The sequence below is a fragment of the Arachis ipaensis genome, chromosome B4 (genome assembly GCF_059453495.1).
Source record: "Arachis ipaensis isolate K30076 ecotype BB chromosome B4, ASM5945349v1, whole genome shotgun sequence".
In the NCBI taxonomy this organism is placed as follows: Eukaryota; Viridiplantae; Streptophyta; class Magnoliopsida; order Fabales; family Fabaceae; genus Arachis; species Arachis ipaensis.
In genome coordinates, this window is record NC_142439.1 from 4,571,221 (window position 1) to 4,586,917 (window position 15,697).

General features: G+C 35.0%; 3 protein-coding genes and 1 long non-coding RNA gene across 5 annotated transcripts; 2 read left to right on the forward strand and 2 right to left on the reverse strand.

Annotated features, from left to right (window-relative positions):
* Positions 1–565: 565 nt before the first annotated feature.
* On the forward strand, positions 566–3,859 carry LOC148566521 (plasminogen activator inhibitor). Its single transcript, XM_088485452.1, has 2 exons — positions 566–907; positions 2,021–3,859. The coding sequence occupies exon 2, from the start codon at positions 2,316–2,318 to the stop codon at positions 3,513–3,515; it is 1,200 nt and encodes a 399-aa protein (XP_088341578.1). The 5' UTR covers positions 566–907; positions 2,021–2,315; the 3' UTR covers positions 3,516–3,859.
* Positions 3,860–5,062: 1,203 nt separating this feature from the next.
* Positions 5,063–6,375, reverse strand: LOC107637519 (uncharacterized). 2 transcript variants are annotated; one of them, XR_015881345.1, is made up of 3 exons: positions 6,108–6,375; positions 5,424–5,504; positions 5,063–5,339 (listed from the first exon to the last, which is right to left on the reverse strand). It is a non-coding gene; the product is annotated as an uncharacterized LOC107637519 (long non-coding RNA). The 2 variants fall into 2 exon arrangements; XR_002360527.2 differs by having other exon boundaries at positions 5,424–5,845.
* Positions 6,376–9,162: 2,787 nt separating this feature from the next.
* Positions 9,163–10,948, forward strand: LOC107637520 (mitogen-activated protein kinase kinase kinase 17-like). Its single transcript, XM_016340928.3, has one exon. The coding sequence runs from the start codon at positions 9,687–9,689 to the stop codon at positions 10,737–10,739; it is 1,053 nt and encodes a 350-aa protein (XP_016196414.1). The 5' UTR covers positions 9,163–9,686; the 3' UTR covers positions 10,740–10,948.
* Positions 10,949–11,272: 324 nt separating this feature from the next.
* FRS11 (FAR1-related sequence 11) lies at positions 11,273–15,051 on the reverse strand. The gene is made up of 4 exons (XM_016341824.3): positions 14,824–15,051; positions 13,301–14,312; positions 12,392–12,835; positions 11,273–12,269 (listed from the first exon to the last, which is right to left on the reverse strand). Exons 2-4 carry the CDS (start codon positions 14,276–14,278, stop codon positions 11,652–11,654), a joined length of 2,040 nt encoding a protein of 679 aa, XP_016197310.1. The 5' UTR covers positions 14,279–14,312; positions 14,824–15,051; the 3' UTR covers positions 11,273–11,651.
* Between the last annotated feature and the right edge of the window lie 646 nt (positions 15,052–15,697).

The following is a 15,697-nucleotide window of genomic DNA, read 5'->3' on the forward strand; positions in this document are numbered from 1 at the left end:
ACTTTAATGTTTGTGAATATAAAAATTATAATTTGTTTATACTTTTAGAAATTATAATAGTTAAAAGTAAAAAACAGAAGAAATTTTTTTATGCCTTTATATATATTATTTAATAGTTAAAAATAAAAAAAATGATGATATTTGGCGGGCTTAGCCCGCTGTTAGGCAGGACGAGCTGAGATTCTGGGACCGCCTCATTAGGCGGGGGCAAGGCGGGCCAGCCCATCAAAGGGCGGGTTTCTGGCGGGGCGGGCTTTCCGGCTTGTCACCTTTAAATGCAGTAGACTTTACGTGAAGTTGATAGGTAAGAGCTATTAGATAAAAATTTAGTCAAATCAGTCAAATCATCTAACGACTCTCAGTTATTAACTTCACGTACGTAAAATCATCTGCACCTGTCCACCTATTTAAAATGAGCTTGAATTCAATGTACGGAAAAATAATTTGCTAAAATTCCTTTTTTTTCTTAAAAAAATAGATAAAGCGCCATTTTTAATAGAGGCGAGGACTTTCTTGAAAAATGAAAAATAAAGATAATGAATTCCGGCCATTTGCTCTTATTAGAAGTTAGAGTAACAAAAATATAGAAAAAGCAAAGGGGGCAAGGAAGTGTAGACGCCGCCACTGTAGTGCCACGTAGGTTCGAATTGTTTCCGAAGCAAGTGGCTTTTATCCACGAAGCGGGAGGTTCGGAGTAGACAGCTGGAGACAGCCTGTCACCAACAAAGTCCCACTCACCTGACCACCTATTCCTCTCTTCCCTTCCCTTCCCTGCACTCTCTCTCTCTCGTTTCTTCCTCCATTGCAATTTAGATTTAGGGTTTTTTCTTTCTCTCTCTCTCCTTGTTTCGCTGATCCATCTTCGATTGTCTTCCCCTTTCGGTGTCGGATCAACATTCTCTGCTCTGTAAGCTCTCCCTTGATTACTCTTTCTTTCTCCGCTTCATTGTTCCGCTTTTCTTTTCTTTTTCTCTTTTTTTTACTGCATATTCCCTTCTCTCTGTGATCTCCTCTGTAATATTCAATTTTGTCTACTAATTTACCCTGCATTTTGTGTTCTGAAGATTAAGCATAGGTTTTGATTTTGATTTTAATTTTGATTTGATGTATCGTTTGTCCTGTTATGATATTTTATTTGGTTTGGTTTTGGTTGCTCTCCGAAAACCTGGCTGGCTTCTGATTTTGTTTACATTTTTTTTTAACTGTGAATGAATGGTTTGCTTATCAATAAGTTAACTTGCATTATCAATAGTTGCTTTCTGCATACTTGCTATCTTAATTTTGATTTCTCTCTCAAGTTTTATCAGCGAGTGTTCATTTATTGCTGTTTCTGAAATTTATGCTATGACCTTACTAGCAGTAGTTTTCAGAGATCCTTTTAACTAGCACAACGGTGATATATTGTACTTCTTGTGCCGTTGAATAATTGATTGGAAGATACCAGAAAACAAGGAACCTATTCTCAAACTTCAACAGGACCTCTTTACTGTTTTGAAGTTAATTCTCTGTGGACAAGTGCATTTAGTAGTCTGCACTTATACGCCCGTTTGTCGGAACATCTATTTGGTCTAGATTCCCTGATGTAAGAGGATGAGTCATGGGCCTTTGGTTTGAAGGTTTTCCGGCGACCAATCGATACTGGTCTTAGGCATTCTGTATTATCAACCCAGTGTATTATAGGCACGGAACAATTTGACGGTTTCTAATGCAATAATAGTTCTTTATGTGATTATTATAAGTAGTTTTATCAACCCTTTTTATGCATGTCGAACGGAACTTAATGCTTTTGTCGCATATTAATGGCGATCTCATGTTTTTAATTTTCAATTTTGTTCCCCCCACAGTTATCGATTGACGTGTGCAATTATTAACTTACGATTAAGCTTTTTGACGATTTAAAAGTCTTTCCTTTGTCTTTGAATCTATTTCAATCTCACGAGTATGATCAAATTTTCTTTTTATTTGGCAATTGAAGTATTTAACTCGCATTACTAATTAATTTTTTAACCCTCTTTTATAGGTGCTTGAATTGGATAATCAATCTTAGAGCACATATGTTCTGAGGTTGATGCATTACGCATATTCTTGTTGCAGTTTCAAGGGTATGGAACACTAGCTACATGAATGAGCTGGATTGCTGTGGAGTCGTCTACCCTGGGTGACTATGCATACTTGAATTGTGGGACTCAGCAATCTAATATTAATATTAGGTTCTCAGCAAATTATAATTTAGTTCTGGGAAGAAGGCACCGGCAATAGAGGATTTCTCGTATCCATGCTGTCAGAGAGCATGCGTGGAATCTGTATTTCGGGTAATGCACCTGACGAGTATTGCTGCCGATGCATTCGGTGTGGTGACAATTTGTCTAGTAGCCATCTTAATTCTTCTTGGTTTGATGTGCATTGCGTACTCAATTTACTTCCGTTCTCGTATTCGTCAACAGGGGTTTTTTCAGCTCAATTATTTTAGTGGTCCTTGGATAATCAGAATCACATTCATCCTATTTGCAATCTGGTGGGGCCTTGGTGAGATTATTCGGTTAACCTTGTTAAGACGTGTCCTTCACTTAGAATGGAAGGAAACTGTCTGCAAATGCTACATTGTATCAAATTTGGGGTTTGCGGAACCATGCCTCTTCCTCACACTTGTGTTTCTCCTCCGAGCACCGTTACAGAAACTAGAAACTGGGATTATGAGCAGAAAGTGGAATGCGAAGACAGCTGGATATATTCTTCTTTACTGCTTCCCAATGTTTGTTCTTCAGCTTTTTGTTATTCTGGTTGGACCTCAGTTAAACAAGAATAATGGTTCTGGAAAGAAATTACCTCATTATTTTACAACTACAGCTTTTGATTCGTCGTCAATGGCAAGGGATAATGATACTCTCTGTACTTACCCTTTACTCAGTACTATTCTCCTTGGCCTTTTTGCCGTTATCCTGACTTCCTACCTTTTTTGGCTTGGTAGTCGGATTTTGAAATTAGTAATTAATAAGGGTTTGCAGAAGAGGGTGTATACGTTGCTACTCTCAGTTTCAGGTTTCCTTCCTTTGAGGGTTCTTTTTCTTGGTTTATCTGTTTTGTCCGAACCTGAGCATATGAAGTTTGAAGCCTTTGTTTTCTTGGCTTTTCTTGCACTTGTATGTTGTGCTGGGTTGTGTATGTGCACGCTTGTGTACCGTCCAATTGCAGATTGTTTAGCGCTGGGGAATCTACAAGACTTGGAAGCTAGGAGGACTAATGTTGATAATAATGATACCATGTCTCTTATTGCTAACCAGAGTCATCTGGAAGATGTTGTTGAAGAAAATTCTCGGTCTAGCCCTGGTAGGTATTCTGATGCTTCAACCAAGCGGGGATCAATTTCATTTCGGACATTAGAAAAGGATGTTGCTTCAACAGGGACATTTGTAGAACTAAGCCTCTTCTCTCCCAGCCGGAGTGCAACCCCTCCCGGATCGCCGCCTCTTCTTGGTTGGCCCATGCGATCCCCAACACAGGTTATTGGGTCTTAGAGGCTGGCTAGAAATTGATTTTATCTTTGGGTGAAATATCAATTTTGTGGAAAAGTAAACTGATTGTAAAGGGTTTAGCTTCAATAATGTTTTCTTTTTACCTTTTCTTTTTAAACTTTTGTTCTGTTTGCTAATTCTAGATATAATGTTTTGCGGTGGAATTTGTGAGTACTTTTTTTTTTTTTTTTTTTAAAATTTTCCTGTACCATCACGACAACTTTTTCTTTGAGGGTCCTGTTTCTAAATTCTGTACTAGAGTCTAGAGATGTTGGAATACTCTTGCATAAGGTCATAACATTTGTAAAAGCATATATGTTCTAGTTGGCCTACGCTTTCTTGTAAAAGTATATTGTAGCACATTTGTTTCAAATGATTAAACAAAAAATGCATACAATTATTCATTTTTAATTTGTAATAATTTAATAAGTTATATATAAAAGTACCTGGGTTTTTGGGAGAATTCTTCTAAGAATTTTCTTGCTGTTAATTGACGACTGTTTAATCCACTTGGTGGGGATGATTATCCGAAGGCGGTGTACTAGATCAAAGCTTTGCATCCAGTCGTCGAAATGTGGTAGTTTCAGACTTTCAGTAATTCAAAAAATAAAGGGAAGTAATGTTCACGGGAAAGTGAGCTTTTGTCGTTTAAACTTTAAAGTGAGTGAATTCATGGCAAACTCATAGAAACCGTTGGCTATGAAATTGAGTAATTGTAGTTGGTATTAAACGTATCTTTTTTTTTTTAATTTTTTTTGGGACGGGGAATGTATCTTTCTTTGGGGTAAAAATGAGGTTGAAAATTGACTGATGTTATATGACCCATCTTACAATGGTGTATTTCGGAGTTGTGTTTAGCTTTTATATATCTTTTATCGAGTTAATATTTAAAATCGTCCCTGAAAGATACCCCGATCTCTATTTTGATCCTCGAAAGATAAAGTTAATCGAAATCGTCCTCGAAAGATACACGACTTGGTAACGTTAGTCCTTCCGTCAGTTGGAAGATGACGTGTCACGTTAAGTGCCACGTGGCACATGATGACGTGGTAGATGATGTCACGTGTCACGAGATGATTGGTTGACGTGTCAGATCAGTGACACGTGACACGCCACGTGTCAGGTCAGTGATGCCACGTGTCACTTGACATGTGAAAAAGTTATTTTTAATCAAAATAGTCCTTGAAAGTTCAGTCGTAAGTCATTTTCATCCCTAAAATTTTAAAAAATAATCAAATTAGTCCTTATATAATTTTTTTTTTAATTTTTTCCCCAAAGCCGAGTAACTAAATGTAAGTCGGTAGGAATCCACGAGTGAAATTAGTATGTATAGTTAAAAGCTCAAAATCACCCAACAAATAGTAAAAGTAGCTCAAATAGCTCAAAAGTCAGATTTAACTTTTTAAAATGGAATTACTTATTACAGTAGAAGTTTCAAGAGCTAAAAATATTAAAAAAGATGTACTGCAAATTTTAGTAATTCTACATGCACAATATCATAGCACAGTTCTTGATTAATATAGAAAGCAAAATCAGTATACTATGTACAACTAAAATTTATGAGTCCAAATTATATATCTAAAAGGACAACTGGACAAGTTTCAAACTTCAAATTAACAATGCCTACTATCATGGTTAAAGAGCCTTGTGAGCACATAAGGTTAAGATATACTGTCATACAGAGCAATGAGAAAAATTAGAAATAAAGCGTACCCCACGACCATTGTCAGTTATGCTTACAGAACCATCCGATTGTAAAACAACATCAATCTTGGAAGCAAATTCAGCTTGAGCTTCGTCAACAGCATTATCCAAAATTTCATAAACCTAAGATGCACTATGGTTCAGTCAGATAAAATACACCACAAAACTATCAAAACTGCTACAAATATGAAAGTACAAAGACGATACCAAATGGTGCAACCCACGCGGGCCAGTGCTTCCAATATACATTTCAGGTCTTTTCTTAACAGGATCCAAGCCTTCAAGTACCTATGAAAGTTACAACTATATTAAGCCTGTGCCACTTCTAAAGCATATTTGGTGAAGCAACCCACAATAAGTGACAAGAAATACAGGCACTCAATTTTCTTTTCAACACAATAGCACATATCACTTCCAATATGCAGTTAACTAGTTTCATTAAATTGCATTATTAATCCAGATATGAACTAACTAAAAAAATACATAAATTTGATCAGAACCATAAGCTTTTGAACTTTCACTCTTCTGAGAAGTTTCAGCTGCTGAGAGTGAAGACATAATACGCCCTTGGTATGACACCATTTTGCACCAAAAGAAAACTAGGCAACTTTCCCAGCTGTAAACTCACCCTATTAAAACCACAAAATCTCTCATCACTTAATGTTACAGTGTTAAAACACAAAACGAACCAACCCCTCATGGTTTAAATATTCAGCAAAACAAAGCAGAAGAAAAGGGCATTTAGAAAGCGTTTGTTGGGTTGTTGGCACTAAAAAGTCTTCCCTTTTTTCCCAACAAAAAAAACTCCGATTTTTTTACCATTAGCAACAAATTGGGGTACCAAGTTTATTGATATGCAAAAACATGTAAAGAAACAGAAAAAGGGGGTACCTGGGTTTGAAGAGTGAAGAGTGAGAGGTGGAAAGAGAGAAAGATGAAGAGAGAGTAGCAGAAGAATGTGGAAGTGGATGGAAGTGGAAGAAGGAGTGAGAAGAAGATGCGGAGAATAAGAGAGAGGAAGCCATGAAGAAGCGACGAAGGTTGATGGCCTGCTTCAAGTGTTGGGTCGAAGGCTTAGGGCATAGCTTCACGGAGACGACAAGTTTTGGAGCGAAACAGAGTGAGATGCTTGTTGGCAGAGGGGGTGACGGGTTGCACCGTTTTCAATCTCTCCTGAACACCAAACGACGTCGTCTCAGCTCATGGAGGCAATTCATTCAAAGTGGCGTCGTTTTATTACTGTGCTACGTGGACACTTAACGGTACACGTCACCCAACGTTAACCAGCTCAGCGGACGAATTGACGGAAAGACTAACGTGGTCATATCCGTTGTCTTTCGAGGACGATTTTGATTAACTTTATCATTCGGAGACTCATATGGAGAATGAGATATCTTTCAGGGACGATTTTGAATATTAACTCATCTTTTATCTTATTAATTTTGGTAATAAATTTTAAAACATTTAACATTAATAGATATAGTCTAAATCCTTTTTGTTAACAAATTAATTGTAAAATATCTGTTGTTATTATTAAGTAAATGATTCGAAATTATAGAAAAAAAAAGAATTCAAAATTAAGATATATTTAATTAACAAAATATCCTTTATATTTGCATTTTATTATGAATTATTTTTCACATTCAAGCAATTTTAACATCTAAATTTATCCAAGTAATTTAGAGTCACGTGCTTTTTTTATTTCGTTTTCTTCTCTCCCGCACTTCTTCTTCTCCTCCTTCTTTACCCCTGTTTTCTCATTTTTTTTTTTTCATGATTCAATTTTTGTTTGTGTGCTTGTTTACAAATTGAGTTTGTATGCAATCATTAAATAATTTCGGTTCATCTTGGATTTAAATAAGGTGCACTTGGTCTATGCTTGTTTTGAAACGAGTTTACATTTTGAATTTAATTTTCGGTTCATTTTAAATATAATTTCGGTTCATTTCTAAGTGAATTATTTTGTTATAATTCTTCTTGTTTCACTATCTTGAGAGGAATAAAACCAAGAAAAAGAGAAGAAAAATCAAACAAAAAAAAACAAGAAGAAAAAATTTCTCAAAACTTCTCATCATGTTTTTCTTTTTCTTGTTTTGTTCATCTAATCAAACAAAGAAGAAGAAACGCATAATACTATAAAATTACTTGATGGATTTGCATATGTTTTTGTTCATAATTCAATTTTGTTTTTGTGTTTGTTTTCGAATTAAGTTTGTGTGTTGCAATCATTAATTAATTTCGGTTCATTCTGGATTTAAATAAGGTGCATTTGGTCTGTGCTTGTTTTGAAACGAGTTTACATCATGAATTTAATTTTAGGTTTATTCTGAATATAATTTCGGTTCATTCTAAATATAATTTCTATTCATTTCTGAGTGAATTATTTTGTTATGATTCTTTTTGTTTCACTACCTTGAGAAAAATAAAACAAAGAAAAAGAAAAGAAAAATCAAACAAAAAAGAAAAAATAAGAAGAAAAAACTTTTCATCATGTTCTTCTTTTCTTATCTTATTCATCTAATCAAATAAAGAAGAAACTCATAATATTGCAAAATCACTTGATGGATTTGGACGTGTTTTTGTTCATGATTCAATTTTGTTTGTGTGCTTGTTTTCGAATTAAGTTTGTGTGTCGCAATCCTTAAGTAATTTCGATTCATCCTGGATCTAAATAAGGTGCTTTTAGTCTGTGCTTGTTTTGAAACGAGTTTACATTTTAAATTTAATTTTCGGTTCATTTTGAATATAATTTCGGTTCATTCTAAATATAATTTTAGTTCATTTCTGTTCAACACAATTTAAAACTCATCCTACCCACCTTCTACGGCTTCTTCATCAGGGAGAGAAGGAGGAAAAGAAAAAAAGTACAGCAGCAACAACAACAAAAGAATGACGATAAGGAGAAAACATGTGAAGAAGAAGGAACGCAAAAAGAAGGAGGAGGAGGAAAAACGCGAAAAAAAAGGTAAAGAAGAAGACGCTCCGAGCGTGAGAAGAAGAAGAAATTTCATGTGTAAAGGAGCGTGAGAAGAAGAAGATACGCGTATAATAACTCTCTTTTAATGAGAGTAATTTTTGTTGGTGTTGGACCTACTTGAATAAACTTAGATGAAAACATACTTAAATGTATAGCAACCTGTTTTATTATATCCAAATAACTATCTTTTTTTCATTCTATGACAAAATAATCTATAACCCCTATCCTTGATGAAAAAGATATTCTTTATAAGCACCAAGCTATTATACTTCTTATTAATTTATTTGCGAATTATAATATATACAGATATCTTTCATCTTATTTTAACTTTAGTTATAAACTCACTTATCTTTAAATTAAGTATATTTTTATTTAATAATAATTATAAATTTACTTATTTTTTCTTTTTATAATTATATAATATATATTAATATTATTTTTTAATAAATACTTGTAGTATATAATAGTATAATAGATATAAATTAATTAATAAATTATTAAAATTTAAAAATAATAGTTATTTTAATATAAACACAAAATAAAATATTTATGATAGAGTAAAACTAATAAAATACTTATTGTTCCTTTTCATATTGTTTTAGAATAGTTAGATATTCTTAAAATATTAGTAAAAATATGTATTTTAAATTTTAATTTTTTTATTATTTTTTATTTTTTATTTACATAAGACCGAATTAACCAGTTAAACCAATGATCCAATAACCGAATAACCTGACCGGTTCAATTCTGACAACTATATCTCTACTGTAATATTTTTTTTCAATCATATAACAAATGAGGGTTAGCCATAATCTACAATATTCATCAACACCACCACCTCCAAAAAGTAGATTCATTTTCAAGTTTCAACAAAACACACACAAAAAATAATAATTATTGGAAATATAACATAATTACTTTATATAGTAGTACTATATATCCATATCCCTATATAATCTCAGAATGCTGAAAGAAACCGATAAAAATGGAGTTCCAACAATTAAGGATGGCTAGAAACGGAATGCAGCAAAATAGAAACCCCATTGTTTCTTTATAACTTGACATTTCCCTTCAGCGTGGTTGGTTAGTTCGCCTTCTTCAACTTTAACCAAAAAACCTGAAACAACAAAAAAGAACGTTTGAGTAGCAACAAGGGGTTTCCGTTCATAGAGCGGTTTTCCGATTGTTGGGAAACCGCTCTATTTACCTCTTCATTAAGGAATCAAATTCGGCCTTTAATTTCTTATAGCTTTGGCTGGATTCAAGATTCAACCTTTTTTCTTTGGGCCAAAGAAAAATCGTTTTTTTGTTCATCCCCATTTGATGTTACGAGTTGTTTGTTTCTAATTCAGTTTAAGGAAAGAGTTCATTAGTTAATGGTCAAGCTGTTTTTCTCTTTTATCCAGTTGTGTGTATGAATCTTTTGAAACCAAATTTTCCATATTTTGTGCTGGGAAGATTTTTGGTGTCTTTGTTGATAATTGGAGGAAAGAATGGCTTGTTCAAATTGCCAATCCGTGTTGCCTAAACCAAATGATTGGGTGAAGGGTAAATTGGTCGGAACCGGATCTTTCGGTACAGTCAATTTGGCCATGAACAAATCCACCGGAGGGCTTTTTGTGGTGAAATCAGCACATATAGGGGGTGGTTGTGAGGCTTTGAGTAATGAGGTGAAAATCCTAGAGAGTTTAAGTTCATCACCATATATTGTTCAATATCTGGGGAAAGAGGAGGACCAAGGTAATCTCAATGTCTTCATGGAGTACATGGCTGGAGGTAGCTTGGCAGATGTGGCTCAAAAGTTTGGTGGATCATTGGATGAAGATGTTGTCCGGTTGTATACTAGAGAAATACTTCATGGTTTACAGCATCTTCACCAGCATGGAATTGTGCATTGTGATCTTAAGTGTAAGAATGTGCTTTTAGGTTCATCCGGGAACATCAAATTGGCAGACTTTGGATGTGCCAAAAGGGTGAAGGACTTGAAGGCCGCCGCGCGTTTAGGAGGGACTCCTCTATGGATGGCCCCTGAAGTATTGAGGAATGAGCAGTTGGATGTTTCTGCTGATATATGGTCTTTGGGATGTACAGTTATTGAAATGGCCACTGGAAGGTATCCTTGGGCCGGCGAAGTGTCGAATCCAATGGCTTCTGTGCTGAGGATCGCCAATGGTGACGAGATACCTCAACTTCCAGCTCATTTCTCCAAGGAGGGTTTGGATTTCTTGACCAAGTGCTTGGAGAGAGACCCCAAAAAGAGGTGTACTGCTCAGGACTTGCTTCACCATCCATTTCTGTCAAGGAGTTCAAGAAGATCTTCTCAACAAAAGCAGTGTGTATCTTCACCAACAAGTGTTTTGGAGGTTCATGGTTTTGAGGATGCTTGTGATTTAGATGATGAGTTAGAAAGCTCTCGGGGACATGATAAGCTCTCTATTAGAAACCCGTTCGCGTGCCATGATCGAGCAGTAGGAAGCAAAGTATGCCAACCAGAAGACAGTGCCCTATGGTCGTCTGGGAGTTGGATTACTGTTAGGTCAGGATAACCTTGAGAATCAAGGGAAAAGTAAACAGAGAATGTGTTGAATGTAGATAGAGGATTCAAATGTACAGCTTTGGAGTAGGAGAAAAATAGGTTGTCAAGGTGTTGATGCATTCTTTTCCTCTACACTTCACATGGTTTTTGGTATTATGTGTAAAAACTTTCTAATAAAAGAAATAGGATTCTTAAGTAAATAATACAAGATTCCAAAATGTAAAGGATAATGGAGTTAGCTATTTGGATTCTTAAGAATAATGGAATCGCTGGGAAATCGAGTTTTGAAAATACCTCACAATGCATCACAGTTAGATGGTGGAAACTCAAGTGCAGTCGACTTCAGGTGAAGTTGATAACTAAAAACCATTAGATGAAAATTTAGTCAAATCGGTCAAATCATCTAACAGCTCTCAGTTATCAACTTAACGTGAAGTCGACTGCACCTGATTTTTCACCCAGTTAGATAAACATTAATACACCCTCATATCCTATCCATCAGATGATAACGGGTGTGTGGTGAACCACAATCGTCACCTTAACTTCGTTAATAAATGATGCATTTCATAGATCTATGCTTTGCATTGACCATTGAGAGGGTTCTTCTTACATTACAAACACCGTTTTTCACTAAAAACTTAGCTATGGTTACTAGAGTGCCATAATACAAAGATGCATACAAACAAATTTTCTCAAATCTATATACATTTGTACTCAACAGAAGCCTTGTCATTCGAAGAATTTAGCATTTTTACTCTACAGAAATGTTTCTAAAGAAGAATTTCATGTTACGTTACAACCTTCTGCCTTGTTATAGTTTCAACTACCTTAATTGCCATGACAGTATCAAGTAATTTTGTGTTCTCATAAATAATTTCTGCATACCTTCCATAATTGAACCAGATTGACAATTCAATCAGAGTCAAAGATTTCTATTGATGGAAGAGAAATCTCTGGCACCATGTAATGAAATTGGTTGCTCTCTAATGCGAGACAGAAGGATGGAAACTTGTTCTGTAGCAATATCTAACCGTTCCTTAGACTTTGCAGATTCTGTAATCAGAGACGACACTATATTTTGTAAAAACTGAACCCTTTCAGTATGATCATTTGGTGCACTCTGAGCAAGTTTAGAGGAGGGTATGCTGATTCGACGCCAACGGATGGGAAGATATCTATCTGGGATTTGAAAGCAATTTCCTGTTGAAAGAACTCTAAGAGAATGCCTACAGAGAATTCCAGAGAATTCAAATTGATGGCAGCTGCAACTTATAATTCCTTCCTGAGGAGACCAATAAACTTTCCGACCTCCCTCAGCTTTTGTGTGGTGCCTCACAAGAAAACCGTCTTCAATTGGAAAAGAAGCATAGTGTGCAGCCAACACAAGTTGCTCTTGAAGCTTTGAAAAGGCAAAAGGAGTGAGGATTGTAGCGGCATGTGACTCCATGGGAGCTCCTGTTTTGAGGCAGATATTTTGGAGATTCTGCTGCATGGTTTGTTGTTCTCCAGTTTGATCTTTAAAATCAACGGCAACAGCTACCTGAAATATGCAAGCATAAATCAAAATTAAGCTTTTTCTCTTTCTAAAGAATACGTTAAAACTTTCAGAGTGAATACTCATCAAAATCAATATAACAATATCTCAGCCAAGATAGATAGTACCTGTTCAACAAAATGTGCAAGTCGGGTTTGTGCACTGAGAAACCGTTGAATGAACGCATTAATTGACTTTGATTGACCAGTTGTAGTCATTCCTGCAAGAAAATGACTTCTCAAAAATGGCAATGCCCAAAGTGAGCGAGAGCTATATAAATTGACCATGTGCCGATTGGAATGCAGTCCATAAGAACAAACCATTTCCCTCCAGCCTAATTCAAAATCCTCAACGGATTCAAGATTATAGAGTCTATAAAATTCAGCCTTCCACTCATTGTAGCGATCCCCAAGAACAGCATTAAACCAAGATGGAAACTTTGCCACTATCATCCATATGCAGAAGGCATGTTTTGTTGTTGGTAGTTCTGTAGATATTGCGTCTTTGAGACATATATTTTGGTCAGTTAATATCGTCTGCGGAGCCTTTCCATTCATAAACCCTAAGAAAGCCTTTCAAGGTGGTTTGAAAAAGGAAGGAAAAAACATATGTAAATTAAAGAGCCAAAGAACTTTTTATGAATTAACAGACCACTCAGGTTGGAGAAAGGAATAAGAAAGAAATTCGCATCCATAGATAAAATAACGCATCCATTTTCAAAAAATAGGAAGGACAGAGAACACTAGCATAAGGTGCTTACACACATTTACCAAAGGGTAGCAAGTTATTAAGGAACTCTTTGCAATTGCAGTAATTTAAAAACGGTTCACTTAACTGTTTGCAAATTATTTAGACTAGCAACTGATTATTGTTTATGACTAGTTGACTACACAAAATCTTAGTAACAAAATATCTTCCCCTAGCATTTGTTTATATTCATTAAACCACAAAGCATTTTAATAAACTAGCATGCCACAACGTAAATTGAATAAAAACTAACTGATGTTAACAACACTAAATTCTGCATTATATACTACCTTAAGTGCCCAGGAAAATGATCTCATGGTTTCATCTCGTAGAACCACACAGCCAAAAAAGCAAGGCATTCCATAATTATTCATTCCAACCCATATACCAAGTGGCATGTCAAATGCAGTTAGGCGGTGTGTTGTGTCAAAAACCACGGCATCACCAAAAATATCATACAACTGGATTGATGAGGCATATGACCAAGCAATATTTTCCAAACGGTTATTTGTATCGAGTGTAAACTCAAATTTAAAATTAGGATCTTTCTCCTTTATAGTCCGGCACATTCTCAATAAATCTAAGCTTTCCTCTTCAGGATCCAATTTTCTAAATGACTGGAGTAAATTACGCACATCCTTTTCCGTAAAAGGCAAATATCCAGGTTCCACACACTTCTCAAGTTCCATAAGCCTCATCATTTGGTGAACAGATATCCCTGTTTTGGCAAACATAAGGATTCGGTTTTTGTCAGCATCTGAAATAGTTCTATATGCAGGAAGAAATCGAACTTGGTTTGGCTCTAAGAGTTCATGATTATGGTGGTTGGCAAAACCAGTCACCCGCCATTCTGGGGATCCAAATTCAGTTGTCTTGCTTATCCTCATGTAAGCTTGGCATCCACATCGAGAAGACTTTCTATTTCGTTGAGGTTTACTTTCTGTTGATGTCTTGACAGGAGTGTTCCCGGCGCGATGACAAACAAAATAACGCCTAGTAAGTCCTTTACCAACACCATCTTTTCCCTCTGTACGGTGACGTCGAATTGAAAATCCACACCTCTTTGCAAACTCACTATAGTATTCATAAGCAGCATCATGAGTAGCAAACCTTTGGCCGATATACGGAATGGCATCATTAGCCGTTTCCAAGGAGAGCCTGGTTTCGCCAGGTGACTCCTCTGTGCTACTTGTATCATCCAAAGATAGTGACCGCTGGTCCGAGGGATCATCATAAGCAACCAACATGGATCCAGCCTCTTCAGACATACTATAATTTTCCAGTGACTAACTTAAAGATATCCTATGCCCAAATATTTTAGTGAGAAAAACAAAGTGACAAATAATCAGTTGCCACAAACAAAAAAAGTACAGATATAAAAGAAGCAACAAAGCAATAATATCATCACTTCTCATCTAAATAGTAGAAAATAATAATATGAGCTCCAGAATAAGGCAAGAAAAATAACAGTAGTGAGATAAATAAATAATATAAAAGTCAAAATTTCCTCATCAAAAGGAACAGAGAACCTGAAAACACTCTGCATAACTAATTACAGAAAACAAAAAGTAAACAAATTTATAAACGATCAATATTCAGATGTGAAGGTAATCAGGAAAATAAGAAGGAAGCTAGAAAATTGGGGAAACATCACACTGTCACATTGCACGGTAGCGTTAAAATTCTACAGAATTGGTGAGTAAATGGAATTAAAGTATGAAAAAACTACATGTACGAGAACCAGCACCAAAATCCAATTATGACGTAAACAAAGGGTTTCGAAACAAAACTGAAATCTCGGTTTGGGGCTGACCGGAGAAGAAGGTTGGTGAAGCTGGTCACCAAATGAAAATGGGAGTGCACCGCTGCATGCTCTGTCGCCGCCGGAGTTGGATGGCCACGCCGTCGTGGTACCGAAACGGGAGCAGAGCCAGAAAGAGACCGTGTTGGATGGGGGTGGTGATGTTCAATGAAGTAGCCTTTGATTTTTTTATTTTATTTTATTTTTTTGTGAAATAATTATTATTTTATATTTTTTTACAAATTGTGAAACAATATAGACCCATCTTTATGAATTTATAGTTCATAGTTCATTACTTGCACTAATTTTTTAAATATTAAAATTAATTTTTGAAAAGAACTAATTGTTATACAATATAAATATTAATTCGATTATAATTATTTAAATACATGATAGTTTTCTAAAGCACACATAATATGGGCTCATTTGTCTGGAGTTGAAAAAAAAAATATCTTTTCAAAACTCAACTATAAGTAAAAAAATAAAAATAAAAATATACTTAAATATATTTATAAAATGAGTAAAGTATCATTTTTGTCCTTAACGTAAGTCTTAAAGTTGTCGCTAACGTTTCAATCCTCCTATTTAAATTCCTAACGTTTCAAAATGGACTCAATATTGTCTTGTCTTTAGAGATCCATTAACGGCAGGACAAAATTGAAACAATTTTTAAACATTAGGGATTTAAATAGGACAAAAACATTGGGGACAAAAATGATACATAAAAATAATTTTTAATTCAATTTTTTCTTTCAATAATATTAATTTTTTATTGTACATAGTATTCAATTATTTTTTAATTACATATAAGTAAATTACATTTAATTACATTATTTTTTTTAAATAAAATTATTTTTTTTATAATTTTAAAGAATTTTGATACATT